General features: G+C 44.7%; 1 protein-coding gene across 3 annotated transcripts in view; it reads right to left on the bottom strand.

Moving 5' to 3' along the window:
* Positions 1 to 18,048, bottom strand: part of CAMK1D (calcium/calmodulin dependent protein kinase ID) — a 571,288-nt gene that overhangs the window by 353,454 nt on the left and 199,786 nt on the right. Inside the window, exon 1 of one of the 3 annotated variants that reach the window (XM_063926884.1) lies at positions 16,575 to 16,630. The exons of the other annotated variants lie outside the window; for them this stretch is intronic. Coding sequence (XP_063782954.1) covers positions 16,575 to 16,615 — 41 coding nt within the window. The 5' untranslated portion in view covers positions 16,616 to 16,630. Of the gene's footprint in view, positions 1 to 16,574; positions 16,631 to 18,048 lie in introns of those variants that run through there. 3 annotated transcript variants of the gene reach the window in all.

Raw genomic sequence — 18,048 nt, 5'->3', positions numbered from 1 at the left:
ATATATATATATATATATATATATATATATATATATATATAGGAAAAAACCAGCGGCACTCAGGGTCTTGTGGGAAGGTAGATTATATTTGAGACATCAATGAAAAACCATCAACGTTTCGGGGGAATTAAACCCCTTTGTCAAGATGTGAGAATGGTGGGGTATCTTGGCCATCAGTTTGCAGGCTTAATATATATATATATATATATATATATACACACACACACATACATACATACATACATACATACATACATACATATATACACACACTGCTCAAAAAAAATAAAGGGAACACTAAAATAACACATCCTAGATCTGAATGAATGAAATATTCTTATTAAATACTTTGTTCTTTACATAGTTGAATGTGCTGACAACAAAATCACACAAAAATTATCAATGGAAATCAAATTTATTAACCCATGGAGGTCTGGATTTGGAGTCACACTCAAAATTAAAGTGGAAAAACACACTACAGGCTGATCCCACTTTGATGTAATGTCCTTAACACAAGTCAAAATGAGGCTCAGTAGTGTGTGTGGCCACCACGTGCCTGTATGACCTCCCTACAACGCCTGGGCATGCTCCTGATGAGGTGATGGATGGTCTCCTGAGGGATCTCCTCCCAGAACTGGGCTAAAGCATCCGCCAACTCCTGGACAGTCTGTGGTGCAACGTGGTGGATGGAGCGAGACATGATGTCCCAGATGTGCTCAATTGGATTCAGGTCTGGGGAACGGGCAGGCCAGTCCATAGCATCAATGCCTTCGTCTTGCAGGAACTGCTGACACACTCCAGCCACATGAGGTCTAGCATTGTCTTGCATTAGGAGGAACCCAAGGCCAACCGCACCAGCATATGGTCTCACAAGGGGTCTGAGGATCTCATCTCGGTACCTAATGGCAGTCAGGCTACCTCTGGCGAGCACATGGAGGGCTGTGTGGCCACCCCACACCATTACTGACCCACTGCCAAACCGGTCATGCTGGAGAACCCCCACCTGTGGACGTCGGGCCCTCATACCACCCTCATGGAGTTTGTTTCTGATCGTTTCAGTAGACACATGCACATTTGTGGCTTTCTGGAGGTCATTTTGCAAGGCTCTGGCAGTGCTCCTCCTGTTCCTCCTTGCACAAAGGCGGAGGTAGCGGTCCTGCTGCTGGGTTGTTGCCCTCCTACAGCCTCCTCCACGTCTCCTGATGTACTGGCCTGTCTCCTGGTAGTGCCTCCATGCTCTGGACACTACGCTGACAGACACAGCAAACCTTCTTGCCACAGCTAGCATTGATGTGCCATCCTGGATGAGCTGCACTAACTGAGCCACTTGTGTGGGTTGTAGACTCTGTCTCATGCTACCACTAGAGTGAAAGCACCGCTAGCTTTCAAAAGTGATCAAAACATCAGCCAGAAAGCATAGGAGCTGAGAAGTGGTCTGTGGTCACCACCTGCAGAACAACTCCTTTATTGGGGGCGTCTTGCTAATTGCCTATAATTTTCACCTGTTGTCTATTTCATTTGCACAACAGCATGTGAAATTGATTGTCAATCAGTGTTGCTTCCTAAGTGGACAGTTTGATTTCACAGAAGTGTGATTGACTTGGGGTAACATTGTGTTGTTTAATATACATACATACATACATACACATTTATATACACACACACACTGGCTGCATACCCGTGCTTCACTACAGAATTTCAAGTATAATCACTAAGTGATGAAAAGCGCTGGTATTTAAGCATGTTTAAAAAAAGGTTTTTTTTATATAAGATAGAAAACTACACTGTTTATCACGGAAGATCAGCAATTAGACTTACAACAGGACATGCTACTGCCAATCTATGTCAGGACGCACCTCTGGGCAGGCCTGCCCCAGATTGGTGCTGTCAAGTTATATTGGCAGCGACGGTGGTGGCTCATGACGTCTTAATCCGGCTCTGGCTCCATGAAAGTGTAACTGAATTGACCTGTGCGCACAGTCCCTGACAAGTGTTTGCTTAGTGTTGCATCAATTTTGATACTGCCAGCAGTTTTACAATCAGTCAGTGAAATATAATGGCGTTATATGAAAATACCTGACAAAGCACTATGTTAATTACATAATACACTACGTTGCAGCGCAGATTAGACACACATTAATTAATGCATTTCAAAGCTCCTCTGAAGCAAGGACAAATTGCTTATGCTTCAAATACCATTATTTCCCAACCTGCAAGCGTATGTATTATAGATTATAAATACCTCAATTCTCATTTTTAGAGCACATTATTAGAAAATTATAGGTTCTATACATAGATAACAGTTTGATATATTTGTTTTATTATTTCCTAAACATCTAAAAAATCAGCACTGTTATGATGGGTCTGGGACTCAGGGTCGACAGCAAAAAAAGGTCGACACACCTTAGGTCGACGGCAATTGGTCGACACACCTTAGGTCGACATGGCCAAAAGGTCGACATGGCCAAAAGGTCGACAGGAACAAAGTCGACATGGAAAAAGGTCGACGTGAGTTTTTTATGTTTTTTTGGTGTCGTTTTCTTCGTAAAGTGACCGGGAACCCCAATTAGTACACCGCTTCGCTCGCCATGCTTCGGGCATGGTGCCTTCGCTCCGCTACCGCTTCGCTCGGCACAGATTACCATTCCAATCATAGTCCACGTGGATCGTTAAGTATGAAAAGGTTCCAAAAAAGAAAAAAATCGTGAAAAACGCATGTCGACCTTTTTCCATGTCGACCTTGTTCCTGTCGACCTTTTGGCCATGTCGACCTAAGGTGTGTCGACCAATTGGCGTCGACCTAAGGTGTGTCGACCTTTTTGCTGTCGACCTGGAGTCCGGATACCGTTATGATGTAGTCTGTGTGAGTGGGCTGTGGCTGAAATGCCGGCGTTCAGTATGCCAGCGGTCAAAATACCAACAGCAGCATCCCGAGGTTTAGAATCCCGACAGCGGTCAGAAAGTATGCAGATACCTCCCACTTCATATATTCCTCACCTCTTCCACCTTTGTCTTCCCATCCCCTACCCTTACGGCACCCCCTGATCTTCTCCAATTTCCAACAGAGTTCAGCTGAACATGTACCCAGGGTGTGAGCTATGGGTGTATCTTGTCTCTTCGTCTACATAAAGTCACTCACATGTTACAGATATGTATTTGGGGTATATTTATTATACACATTTTGTGGGAAATCACCCCACAAATCGGGATGCCATTAAAATGTAAGTATCCCCTGAAAGTATTACAGGGGTTTTGCAGCAGATATCAAAGACTGCAATATTGATGGTGTTAGGCATTGTAGACTATGGGCTACATATCAAACAATTACTGGGAGAAAGATTGTCCAGATCCCTCCCCAGTAACAGATACTGGTGCATGTGCTATCTAATGACCGCGCATGCGCAGTAGGTCCACAGCATAAAGTAAAGCAATCCTTGATGCAATCTGATCACTGTAGCTTACACATTGCTGGAATATGCTCTTATTGGAGCGCCTGTTCCTGGATGTGATTTTAATACATCTTGGCAGAAATTAATTTCTTATTGCCTGAATAGTGGCAATAAGAAATTCTGCTTATCGGGTCTAAACCTTAATAAACAGTAAATGGGCCCCTCAATGTTACATTTCTCTTCTAATACACCATTATATGCATTCCCTATAGTGTCCTCTATGCCTTTTTTTTTTTTTAACATAAATGTGTGCGAATGTATACAGAGATGGATATTATCTATATAGATACAGTAGATTTCATCAGGTAGGTGGTGTGGAGGGTAAGTCCAGCTGCCACTGATGGTGCAACATTCAGCGATATAGGGGCGCCAAAATGAAAATTATATCCCCCCTTCCCCAACCAAAAAGGTTGTGGTCCCCCTGGTCTCGTCCTAAGTGACACAGTTATCGCGTATGCTACATTTACAGACCACAAGCTAGCTGCAAATTCTACCCATACTCAATGAGCACAGGATCGTGGGCTGCCTGTCGCCTCTTCAGTGTATTCAGACAGCGATCGGAGATTATCCACACATATTTGACTCAAGCATTTAAAAATACATAAGACTACTAACTTTCCCAGGGGACACAAGAACAGCCAAAGAGGATGAGAAATGTAGTTATGATCACGGATTACCATTATACTTTCTTACAATCTCTATCACATTTTCTAAAGGGCCATACACACTAGACGACTATTCTGGCCGATATCGCCGATAGTGAACGATATATCGTTCACATCGTCTAGTGTGTATGGCCCTACCTATCAACAATGCACGCACCAGCGCTCGTTGATTGGAGGTCGGCGGTTGGCCGTGCAGCATGCTCAATTTGAGCAATGTCACTTGTGTCGAAGTCGCAAATATTTCAGCACACATCACGTACAAACTACACACAGATTGCCTCCCTGCGCTTACTTGTTTTGCCGTGCGTGCGCATACTCGCAGGTTGCGTATGATCGCTCCCGCTGTCCTGCGTATTAGCGCGTGGTATGAGTAATTACGGTAGTATTTGTAATCGCACGGAAAAGCCATAAAAACACATCACATATTTAATCCACATAGTGCACAATTTTCACATAGTCTTCATGCACCACACCAGCGAGTTACACTTGCTTAAAGGGTATAATAACAAAGGGATTCACCTTTACAGGATAGGAGGGGACAGAACTAAGGTGGTGTTTGGTATCCTGCTGTGGGTATTTTAAGAGCAATATTCCGGTGTTATTTTGCAGAAGATTGCACGCTCCTGCAAATAGTTATGCGCAGGAGCAGAATATTAATATCAACTGTATTTACTGTACTCCTGATATTCGGCGGGAACCCAGTGGAGAACATCTGCAAGTGCACCTGGACCAGACATCGCCCACCTATTCAAACCGACCTACAGTATGACCTCTCCTGTACTGTAAATGACCATCCCAGTGTCCAATAGACAAAGAGATTACAGTTTCCATTGTGTTAGGTTTTGGACAAATGTATAAAAAAGACAGCTGCAGGCCCGGTCACACACAATCTCTGAAGATCATCTACCTTGATGATTGAGGACCGGACCGGGAAGCGCAGGCGAACAAACGTATGTACCATTGACTGTAGCCTTTTTCTCTTATTGTATTGTATTATTCTTGTAACCCCCTGCTAGTAAAATAACTGTTGGTGGGTTGGACCTCAACATAGTTTTGAAATACAATTGGTGTCGTGTCCCATTTCCTTGCTAAGGTTTAAAGTGTATTTACAGCCACTCGGGCTGCTGCATTGTGCTAACTGCGTGTAGGTCTGTGTACGCAAACTGTGTAGTTACTACGCCCGTTCGGGGTAGGTACGCAGAGTGCGTACACGGTACGATCTTGTGTACGTAAGGTGTGTAAACAGTACAAAGGTGAAAGGTTAAATACAGCGGCCTGAACTTTGGTGAAATAAGGTATAGCTTTCTGTCCTGTAAAATAATCAGCATTCACACTTGTGACATCGCTCATCACTGCATATGTGTACGAAGCCACGGTGAGCAATGCTCATGATGCGACATTGCTCCTCCTTCCCAGCAGTGGCTCTTCTCAGCAGCGGATCCATTCTAGCTGAGCCACTGACAGGAGCCGCACGCCTCTCAGTCGCCGCTCAGCGTCTCAGTCATTATTTCTCCCACTGCCCCACCAATTAAGTTTTTTTTCACCCACGGCCCCACCAATTATATTTCCACTGTGCCACCAACTTAATAAAGTATATATATTTTAAAAAAATCTAGAAAACCACAGCACTCGTCACCCCAGAAGCGGGGTGCAATGTGTGCACTCACCACTCATATGGTGGGGTGCATGCAGCCCATAGCCACCTACCCAAATACATACAAACAGAAAGTTCAGCACTCACCATAGCAAGCTCACTTATCCTCACATCATCAATAAATAAATTATGGGGGTTTAGTTAGTGAATTGGCCAATGCACGGAATCCTGCAAACCACTCGCCAAGGTACCCCATCTTCTTGCAGGTCCTACACTATCACAAAGGCTCAAAAATTAAAATCTGGCAACTGTATCACACATAATACTAATAATGTTTGCAGTTATATTATGTGTGATACAGTTGCCAGGTTTTAATTTTTAAACATCACACTGCTGCCACCACTGTCCTGCAGAATTCAGTGTACCCAGAAGTAGGCAGGGAAGTTGGCTAGTAAATCCACAGAGAATGGAGCAGTGGACACACAGCACACAACGTCTCAGGCCGCCATGAGTGCCATCAGTGACGATGGCAAGACTCCGGTGAAAAATGAATGTTCCCTGAAAAAAGTGGCTTCAAAGTAAGCCCCACAATAACAATAACTGCAAAGTGGGGAAGAAGGATCCTATCCAACACATTTCAAAGATGGATGCTGTAGAGCTGCCCTGAGGATAGGTTTTCCTGACCAAGGCACCATCGGTATGGAACTTCTATGTATTTATTTTCCTTTCTTTATGTGGGTTTCTGCTCACTCTCCAAAAAGTTACTTGCAAGCTAATTTGCTTCTGACACAAAATAAACCCTAGTCTAAATGTGCGTCCATGTGATAGAAAATATAAATTCTGAGCTCCACTGGGGCAGGGACTGATGTGAATGACAAATATTCTCTGTAAAGCGCTGAAAGATGTGTGTGCTACATAAATAACAGTTAATGAATAAATGATGATTTCCAAACCCTCCTATTGATTTATTTTGTTGTGCTCTCTGCTTATTTTATGTACAGTATTGGTAAGGAAGCTGCACAAATGCTTTTATTACGTTTTTTTTTCTTCAGTTTTCTAATTTCCATACTTTACGCATATGGATCTTAGGAATGGATGGTTTTAATAAACTTAAAAGATCTTATTTCATGGGTTTTTTAAAATTATATTTTATTATATATTTTTCATTCAATTCAGCAGGATGTGTCACTAGACACAAGGAAAAATGAGGAAAGAAATTGGCTGCAGAGCGCCATCACCTAAACATTCTGTAGTCCAGTACACACCTGTTTACCTATTTATGTATTGCAATGTGATCAAAACGGGTGGTCTTCTGTTTGCCGGCGGTCGGGCTCCCGGCGCTCAGTATACCGGCGCCGGGAGCCCGACAGCCGGCATACCGACACTTATTTTCCCTCGTGGGGGTCCACGACCCCCATAGAGGGAGAATAAAATAGTGTGGCGCGCGTAGCGCGCCACCGTGCCCGTAGCGTGGCGAGCGCAGCGAGCCCGCAAGGGGCTCATTTGCGCTCGATTGATGTGTTTGATCAAAACACATCAATCGTCTCACTACATGTTAAAAGCTTTACAGAGATGCAATAAAATGTAGATAATACTTAGACTCATAAATGATTTTGAAAAACAATCCAAATTGTGTACAAATGAAGGGGAATAAACTTTATAACAATATTGAATTATTAGAGATACCACAACTTTTCAAAATCTAATGGTCTTTTTTCATAGTACAGATTTAAAAAAAAAAAAAGCAATTGCAGCAATTGTTAGTTACAGGACCATGTTGGTGTAATTACCAATGCTTTCGCACAACTGGCTGGAATAAATATCATTTACAGACAGGCAGATGCGTGGATAATATTGTCCATAAGTAACATGTTCCTGATCGTTGACTTTATAACCAGAACATGCTAATCTGTTTTTAGTTTCACAGGGTGGTGAACTCAAGAGATTCTGTTATGCAGCTGGTTGATAATCCTTCTAATCCTTTTAATAATCCTGATTTACCCTAACGAAGATTTAGAACTAGATTAAACATCCAAATTTAAAAAAATTGCTATAGTTGTTAAAAATAGTAATAGATGATAATGATACACACGCAACAGTCATAATAAATAAGACAAAAAAATAAACACAAACTGAGATAGTAGTTAAAGATAGGCAAACCAATCTGTTATGTCGTATTCCTTGTCTTTATAAATATGAAATATTGTGTTACTGGTTGAAATTAACTTTAAAATTAGCTTTGTGCTCATGATAAAAAAAAATTCTTTCACAGTTTAGACATTGAAGAATTTTTTGATAGAGGTTAATTTTAAAGCAACAACTGCACATTCACATTAAGATTAGGATTAATAGCCGCTTATAGCTGCCTAGTGCACTAAAAGCTGGACAAGCTAGGTGTAAAGCTGGATAAACGTCACTACTAGGAAACATACATTCAACAGAAACATCTAAACCAGACTGAGAATGCCATGTTGTGACCTCTTATGCTGGGTACACACTGATCGATATATCGTTTGTCATACTGATGTGCGATATATGGCCTAAGGATCTTTGTGTGTGTACACTGGATATGTCTGTATGTCTTTTACAGATATATCAGATTGGCCATGCAGCATAGCCGATGCGGTTATGTCCGATAGCTATATCAGTGCATCTATATGTGTGTATGGGTGACCGACCGCCCGTCGATGGCTGCAGGGACCATTGACACTGACATCACACCTGGGTAGGCACACTTAAATGCATCCCCAGTTGTGACATCTCGAGAGACCGATTGGTAAGTGTGTATAACGGGTGGTCTTCAGTTTGCCGGCTGTCGGGAACCCGGCGCAAAAATCACGACAGCCGGCATATCAATACTTTTTCTACCTCTTGGGGTTCCACGACCCCCCTGGAAGGAGATTAAATAGCGTGGCGTGCCACCGTGCCTGCAGCATGGCGAGCGTAGCGAGCCCGCAATGGGCTCATTTGCGCTTGCCCAGCTGTCGGTATGCCGGCGGTAGGGATTCTGGCGGCGGTATGCTGGCCGCCGGGAGCCCGGCCGCCGGCATACCCTACTACACCCGTGTATAACTTACCTGACAATGCTAAATTCTTTTGTCGTATAAATAACCCTTAATGAAGTCTAAGAATACTGTACGCTGTTTACTTAAGAAGTACCGTAAGGGTACGCTAGTTGCGTAACGATCGCTCAGCCGTAGGCGAGACGCTCAAGCGTCACGTTCGCTCACGGCCCAGAGATTACAGGACAACACGTTATTGGTTATGTCTAGAGTAATGATTCGCAATGGCGTAACGTACGCTCGAGACCACGAGGAGATCACCAGCGGCGCAGACGCTCACAACGCTATACCTTTATGTCTAAACCTTTTATCAATGAAATACACAGAATACCTTAATGTGAATACAGGGTGTATGTGCAACCTTGTGTAACCTAACTAACTACAAAGCTGCTTGAGCGTCACCGACGCTCAAGTGAACACTTAAAACTATAGAAAATACACAGATACTGGTTTAGGGTCCAAAGCCTATTAACTGTATTATATCTAATATACTTGTAAAAGAGAATAACAGTACAAATGATACACTACAATATAACAGAGACTTCCTAACCAAAATACAATACTATCTAATACAATACAATACTAGTCTAGGGGAGATGTGAGAGAAAAGAGAATGGAGAGAGAGAAATGGAGAGAGATGAGAGAAATTGGCTCACAGTAAGACAATGATTACGGAGAGAAACTTACGCACAAAGGGTATGATCGCATGCGCCTCGATATCCAGCTCCCGATTATCAGCAAGAAAACCGTTGATGAGAGAGTGAAGTTGGATATGGTCGGCCTGCCTATTTATGCCCCACACACAATGCAATCTCATAGTCCCTACAATCCCATTGTCCATTGGACGAAGGAATTCGGCCCTGCATCATAACAAAAGGTCATAGGTTGATTCATACAGGTGGGCTGTGACGATTTCAAACAGCTCAGGTGGGTGGGAAACTAGGTTTCCCGCCGCATACCTGAGTATGAGTAAATAATAGAAATGGACATAAACTTCTTATGTCCATAACTATTCGCACGAGCGATTAATACGCTCCAAACCAACACCGGAATATTGCTAATTAAATGCTCTTCCGATGGGTACCAAACACTGCTGTATAATTCCTGTTAGACCCTTCGTACAATACAAAGAGGGATTCCTCTGCTCAGGGACATTCTATATTAACCAAACTTTCAGAATCTATCAAAGGGACCATGATCTACAAACTACATTAATTGTGAAAATATGTAACGAATGAGTCGCACGCTACGACTACATAAACTCTACCGTAAATACGCATACCGTGCGCCCGCGGGTGCACGCTATTGCGGGTATGCGCCTTCACGGGAGAGCGTACGCATGCGCAGCGCAGACCAGTGTGCGGTGCAAATATGGCAGTGTGTATGGGGATATTTTTCTGACTTTGACATACCTAATCAGCTGCTCTGTCAGTGCAACGGTGAGTCTACCGCTTTATCTTTTTAATGTGTACCCAGCCTAAGACTGCTGAGTGGATTCCACTTATCAGTGTTGCATGTATATGGGAAGGGCAATAGTTTGTGTTTATTTATTTTTTATAGAATTAATTAGCATTTCTCTAACGTCCTAGTGGATGCTGGGGACTCCGTAAGGACCATGGGGAATAGACGGGCTCCGCAGGAGACAGGGCACTTTAAGAAAGAATTAGGACTACTGGTGTGCACTGGCTCCTCCCTCTATGCCCCTCCTCCAGACCTCAGTTAGAATCTGTGCCCGGCCGAGCTGAGTGCACTTTAGTGAGCTCTCCTGAGCTAGCTAATAAGAAAGTATTTTGTTAGGATTTTTTATTTTCAGAGAGATTTGCTGGCAACAGGCTCTCTGCTACGTGGGACTGAGGGGAGAGAAGCAGACCTACTAACTGCGGATAGGTCATGCTTCTTAGGCTACTGGACACCATTAGCTCCAGAGGGATCGAACACAGGAACGCACCCCTTGGTCGTCCGATCCCGGAGCCGCGCCGCCGTCCCCCTCGCAGAGCCAGAAGCCGGCGTGTGAAGCAAGAAGACGTCAAAAGCGGCGGCAGAAGACTCCAGTCTTCATATGAGGTAGCGCACAGCACTGCAGCTGTGCGCCATTGCTCCCACATCAAACCCACACACTCCGGTCACTGTAGGGTGCAGGGCGCACGGGGGGGCGCCCTGGGCAGCAATTAAGTACCTCTTGGCATAAAAGGGCATATATACAGTTGGGCACTGTATATATGCATGAGCCCCCGCCATTATTTTACACAAAATCGCTGGACAGAAGCCCACCGCTGAGGGGGCGGGACTTCTTCCTCAGCACTCACCAGCGCCATTTTCTCTCCACAGCTCCGCTGAGAGGAAGCTCCCCAGGCTCTCCCCTGCAGACTCACGGTAGAAAGAGGGTAAAAAGAGAGGGGGGCACATAAATTTAGCGCAATATCAGTATATACAGAAGCTACTGGGTAAACACTAAGTTACTGTGTAATTCCTGGGTCATATAGCGCTGGGGTGTGTGCTGGCATACTCTCTCTCTGTCTCTCCAAAAGGCCTAGTGGGGGTTCTGTCCTCAAATAGAGCATCCCCTGTGTGTGTGGTGTGTCGGTACGCTTGTGTCGACATGCTTGACGAGGAAGGCTATGGGGAAGCAGAGCAGGTGCAGATGAATGTGGTGTCTCCGCCGACGGCGCCGACACCTGATTGGATAGATATGTGGAAGGTGTTAAATGATAATGTAAACTCCTTGCCTAAAAGGTTGGATAAAGCTGATGCCTTGGGACAGTTAGGGTCCCAACCCATGCCTGATCCTACAGCGCAGAGGCCGTCAGGGTCTCAGAAGCGCCCACTATCCCAAATTGTTGACACGGATATCGACACGGATTCTGACTCCAGTGTCGATGGCGATGATGCAAAGTTGCAGCCTAAAATGGCTAAAGCCATCCACTACATGATCATAGCAATGAAGGATGTATTGCACATCTCAGAGGAAAATCCTGTCCCTGCCAAGAGGGTTTATATGTTTGGGGAGAAAAGGCAAGAAGTGACTTTTCCCCCTTCACATGATTTAAATGAGTTATGTGAAAAAGCTTGGGATTCTCCTGATAGGAAAATGCAGATTTCCAAACGGTTACTTATGGCGTATCCTTTCCAGCCAACGGACAGGTTACGCTGGGAATCCTCCCCTAGGGTAGACAAAGCTTTGACACGCTTATCTAAGAAGGTAGCCCTGCCGTCACAGGATACGGACGCCCTAAAAGATCCTGCGGATAGAAAGCAGGAAGGTATCCTGAAGTCCGTTTATACACATTCAGGTACCCTACTAAGGCCGGCAATTGCGTCGGCCTGGATGTATAGTGCTGTAGCAGCATGGACAGATATTCTGTCTGAGGAGCTTGATACCTTGGACAAGGATACTATATTGCTGACCCTGGGGCATATAAAAGACGCTGTCCTATACATGAGGGATGCCCAGAGAGACATTTGCCTACTGGGCTCTAGAATAAATGCAATGTCAATTTCTGCCAGAAGGGTCCTGTGGACTCAGCAATGGACAGGTGATGCCGACTCAAAAAAGCACATGGAGGTTTACCTTATAAGGGTGAGGAATTGTTTGGGGACGGTCTCTCGGACCTAGTTTCCACAGCTACGGCTGGGAAGTCAAATTTTTTGCCATATATTCCCTCACAACCTAAGAAAGCACCGTATTACCAAATGCAGTCCTTTCGATCACAAAGAGGCAAGAAAGTCAGGGGTGCGTCCTTTCTTGCCAGAGGCAGGGGTAGAGGAAAGAAGCTGCACAATACAGCTAGTTCCCAGGAACAGAAGTCCTCCCCAGCTTCCACTAAATCCACCGCATGACGCTGGGGCTCCACAGGTGGAGCCAGGAGCGGTGGGGGCGCATCTCCGAAATTTCAGCCACCAGTGGGTTCGCTCACGGGTGGATCCCTGGGCTATACAGATTGTGTCTCAGGGATACAAACTGGAATTTGAAGTGATGCCCCCTCACCGTTACCTCAAATCGGCCCTGCCAGCTTCCCCCATAGAAAGGGAAGTAGTGTTAGCAGCAATTCACAAATTATATCTCCAGCAGGTGGTGGTAAAGGTTCCCCTCCCTCAACAGGGAAGGGGTTACTATTCCACAATGTTTGTGGTTCCGAAACCGGACGGTTCGGTCAGACCCATATTGAATTTAAAATCCCTGAACATTTACCTGAAAAGGTTCAAGTTCAAGATGGAATCGCTCAGGGCGGTCATTGCAAGCCTGGAAGAGGGGGATTTTATGGTGTCTCTGAACATAAAGGATGCTTACCTGCATGTCCCCATTTATCCACCTCATCAGGAGTACCTCAGATTTGTGGTACAGGACTGTCATTACCAATTCCAGACGTTGCCGTTTGGTCTGTCCACGGCACCGAGAATATTTACCAAGGTAATGGCAGAAATGATGGTGCTTCTGCGAAAGCAAGGAGTTACAATTATCCCATACTTAGACGATCTCCTCATAAAGGCGAGGTCCAGAGAGCAGTTGCTGATCAGCGTAGCACACTCTCGGGAGGTGTTACAACAGCACGGCTGGATTCTGAATATTCCAAAGTCGCAGCTGATTCCTACGACGAGTCTGCCCTTCCTGGGCATGATTCTGGACACAGACCAGAAGAAGGTGTTTCTCCCGGAGGAGAAGGCCCAGGAGCTTGTGACTCTGGTCAGAGACCTCTTAAAACCAAAACAGGTGTCGGTGCATCTATGCACGCGAGTCCTGGGAAAGATGGTGGCATCATACGAAGCCATTCCCTTCAGCAGGTTCCATGCGAGGACCTTTCAGTGGGATCTGTTGGACAAGTGGTCCGGATCACATCTTCAGATGCATCGGCTGATCACCCTATCCCCGAGGGCCAGGGTGTCTCTTCTGTGGTGGCTACAGAGTGCTCACCTTCACGAAGGCCGCAGGTTCGGCATACAGGACTGGGTCCTGGTGACCACGGATGCAAGCCTCCGAGGGTGGGGGGCAGTCACTCAGGGAAGAAACTTCCAGGGGCTGTGGTCAAGTCAAGAGACTTGTCTGCACATCAATATCCTGGAACTAAGGGCCATATACAACGCCCTGAGTCAAGCGGAGCCTCTGCTTCGCAACCAACCGGTGCTGATTCAGTCAGACAACATCACCGCAGTGGCTCATGTAAACCACCAGGGCGGCACAAGAAGCAGGGTGGCAATTGCAGAAGCCACCAGAATTCTTCGCTGGGCGGAGAATCACGTGTAAGCACTGTCAGCAGTGTTCATTCCGGGAGTGGACAACTGGGAAGCAGACTTCCTCAGCAGGCACGACCTCCACCTGGGAGAGTGGGGACTTCATCAAGAAGTCTTCACACAGATTACAAATCGATGGGAACTGCCACAGGTGGACATGATGGCATCCCGCCTCAACAAAAAGCTACAAAAGGTATTGCGCCAGGTCAAGAGACCCTCAGGCGATAGCTGTGGACGCACTAGTGACACCGTGGGTGTTCCAGTCGGTTTATGTGTTTCCTCCTCTTCCTCTCATACACAAGGTGCTGAGAATCGTAAGAAAAAGAGGAGTGAGAACAATACTCATTGTTCCGGATTGGCCAAGAAGGGCTTGGTATCCGGAACTGCTAGAAATGCTCACAGAGAACCCATGGCCTCTGCCTCTCAGACAGGATCTGTTGCAACAGGGGCCCTGTCTGTTCCAAGAGTTACCGCGGCTGCGTTTGACGGCATGGCGGTTGAACGCCGAATCCTAGCGGAAAAAGGCATTCCGGATGAGGTTATTCCTACGCTGATAAAGGCTAGGAAGGACGTGACAGCAAAACATTATCACCGTACATGGCGAAAATATGTTGCTTGGTGTGAGGCCAGGAAGGCCCCTACAGAGGAATTCCAACTGGGCCGTTTCCTTCACTTCCTACAGGCGGGAGTGACATTGGGCTAAAAATTGGGGTCCATTAAGGTCCAGATTTCCTTTCAAAAGGAACTGGCTTCTCTTCCTGAAGTTCAGACGTTTGTAAAGGGAATGCTGCATATTCAGCCCCCTTTTGTGCCACCAGTGGCACCTTGGGATCTTAACGTGGTGTTGAGTTTCCTGAAATCTCACTGGTTTGAGCCACTTAAGACCGTGGAGTTAAAATATCTCACGTGGAAAGTGGTCATGCTATTGGCCTTAGCTTCGGCTAGGCGTGTGTCTGAATTGGCGGCTTTGTCATGTAAAAGCCCCTATCTGGTTTTCCATATGGACAGGGCAGAGTTACGGACTCGTCCGCAATTTCTGCCGAAGGTGGTGTCATCCTTTCATTTGAACCAACCTATTGTGGTGCCTGCGGCTACTCGTGACTTGGAGGATTCCAAGTTACTAGATGTAGTCAGGGCTTTGAAGATTTATGTAGCCAGAACGGCTGGAGTCAGGAAAACTGACTCGCTGTTTACCATGTATGCATCCAACAAGCTGGGTGCTCCTGCTTCAAAGCAGACTATTGCTCGCTGGATCTGTAACACGATTCAGCAGGCTCATTCTGCGGCTGGATTGCCGCATCCAAAATCAGTAAAAGCCCATTCCACAAGGAAGGTGGGCTCTTCTTGGGCGGCTGCCCGAGGGGTCTCGGCATTACAGCTTTGCCGAGCAGCTACTTGGTCGGGTTCAAACACCTTTGCAAAGTTCTACAAGTTTGATACCCTGGCTGAGGAGGACCTTGAGTTTGCTCATTCGGTGCTGCAGAGTCATCCGCACTCTCCCGCCCGTTTGGGTACTTTGGTATAATCCCCATGGTCCTTACGGAGTCCCCAGCATCCACTAGGACGTTAGAGAAAATAAGATTTTACTTACCGGTAAATCTATTTCTCGTAGTCCGTAGTGGATGCTGGGCGCCCGTCCCAAGTGCGGACTTCTTCTGCAATACTTGTATATAGTTATTGCTTAAATAAGGGTTATGTTATGGTTGCATCAGGTTTGTCTGATGCTCTGTTGTTGTTCATACTGTTAAGTTTATCACGAGTTATACGGTGTGATTGGTGTGGCTGGTATGAGTTTTACCCTGGATTCCAAAATCCTTTCCTTGTACTGTCAGCTCTTCCGGGCACAGTTTCCTTAACTGAGGTCTGGAGGAGGGACATAGAGGGAGGAGCCAGTGCACACCAGTAGTCCTAATTCTTTCTTAAAGTGCCCTGTCTCCTGCGGAGCCAGTCTATTCCCCATGGTCCTTACGGAGTCCCCAGCATCCACTACGGACTACGAGAAATAGATTTACCGGTAAGTAAAATCTTATTTTTTTATGTTAAATGAAAATTCATCTTAGGATAGTTATGCTCTATGAGTACTACGGGGGTGCTTGGAAAAGAGGGATACTAGTTACCTAGAAACTTCCTCCAAACTTTGGCTATTACAGTTCTGTGATTTAGAAGAAGGGAAATTAGAGACCACTTAGGTAGTACGTGTATTATAAAAACCCACTGTCTGTAGCATATTAGCATATACAGTATTTTAATGATCTTTGGCTTCTCTGCATATTTACATAATTTCATTTCATGTGAGTTATATGCGTTTACAAGACCTATATATTAATTCAATAAGGTTTTTTACTGCAAGACTTATGGTTGAGGTATCAAAATAAAGGTCTTACCATGTAGATGTGCCAGTTAAAGAGGAAAATGAGATTGGAGTAATGGTACGGGTGTTGCGGAGCAGCAAATATCCCATGTAAAGTTTATGGGATAAGCGTGCGCAAAAAACAAACCAATGATTTTGATGGGTTTCCATTAGTATTACACTAATTTGGTAAGATAGTCAAGAAGCAGTAAAAGGGTATCTAATTACCTGTGAAGAAACAACAGGTGCGAAAAACGGGTGCTTTTCATGATTTCTCCCGATGATTCATCTGTATTTTTTTTTACAGGCTATCTAATTTGGTCGACTGTAAAAAAAAAAAAAAAAAAAAAAAATTTAAAAAAAAATTCTCACAAAATACACAGGTTCAATTAAACCTGTGTGTTTTCTGTAGAAGCAGCCCCATTTTCGAATGAAATTGGGGCTGTTTCCGGGGATTTGGTTTCGCCTGCCTGGGGCAAGTGGAAATAAATCCCTCATAAGCCACGGCTCAACAGGGCTAATAGGATAGCCCTCAAATAGACAATAAGACGTGGACTAACTGGATACCCCCCTTAACATTAATGTGGGTTTTAAAAAAGTACTCATTAGATTTGTTATTTTATTTCAGATACCTTATTATATCTAAGGTATATGCATTTGTAATTTTGGTATTGTTACAAGTTGTTGTTTTTTTCATCATTCAGAAATCAAGGATTTGGAAAGAACCCTCTATAAAAAAAACAACTGAAAAAACCTGTGTTCTGATTACTTTTTTTTTTTTTTTTTTTTTTTTTTAACTGGAAGAGAACATCCCAAATGGCTTAGCCCATTCAAATTAGTTCTACTGAAGGAAGAAACTAACTTAAATCCCTCCTTAAAAGATGATATCGCTGGGAGTTAGGAGGTGACATGGCTTGAGAACATCAAGATTTGACACAATGTCATTAAGCGCTACTTCCTACAGTTACTACACTATGGACATTTTCAAAAGCCAGATAATGGGGGAGTAAAAGTTCATAATTTATCACCAGAGAAGACCCCAAAACTGCAGAAATAATTAAGTAGCCCAGGGATTGGCATCTCCCCCAGAGCCAGAACTAACAGTGGTGCAGTCGGTGCATTGTATCGGGACCCGCAGCAACAATAACTGTAAGTGACTTATATAAACCATAGTATATAGTACACCAGCCCGTCACTGCAAGCTGTAATGAAGGCGGAGGCTGTTTGGCCAAAGGAGGGGGCTCTTCCCCTCCTCCTCCGACTGCTGTTGCCAGGGAACTTCTGATTCAAACGAGACATCTGTCATCACGATCTTGTGACTGTCCCTTCCACGAAAAGCAATTATTGCCTAGTGTGTACCTAGCTTTATACAGCAACAATGTCATTGTTTATAAACTGCTGCAGCCAGAAACACCACCAGCCTAAAGCTTTTTTATTTTATAAGAGGGAAGCAAAATTTTAAATACACGTTTTATACCTGAAGTCCCAAAAACATTTTTAATGATTACTGACTGCTCAACCATTTCTGCACAGCATTGAAAATAATACTGTTTAGAACCCTGTATTAGTACATGGGATGGCCAATTTTGACAGGCTGGTGGTGAGAACTCCCTACTTTCATCATTTAGCATTGGGTTATTGTGTTTGTTTTTTCATATAAACATACAAATGGACAGCATATAAGAACCATTTGGCCCATCTA

This window comes from Pseudophryne corroboree, chromosome 6 (assembly GCF_028390025.1).
Source record: "Pseudophryne corroboree isolate aPseCor3 chromosome 6, aPseCor3.hap2, whole genome shotgun sequence".
Taxonomy (NCBI): Eukaryota; Metazoa; Chordata; class Amphibia; order Anura; family Myobatrachidae; genus Pseudophryne; species Pseudophryne corroboree.
Note: the sequence above shows the minus strand (reverse complement) of the source record. Positions and strands in the feature narration are given on the sequence as shown.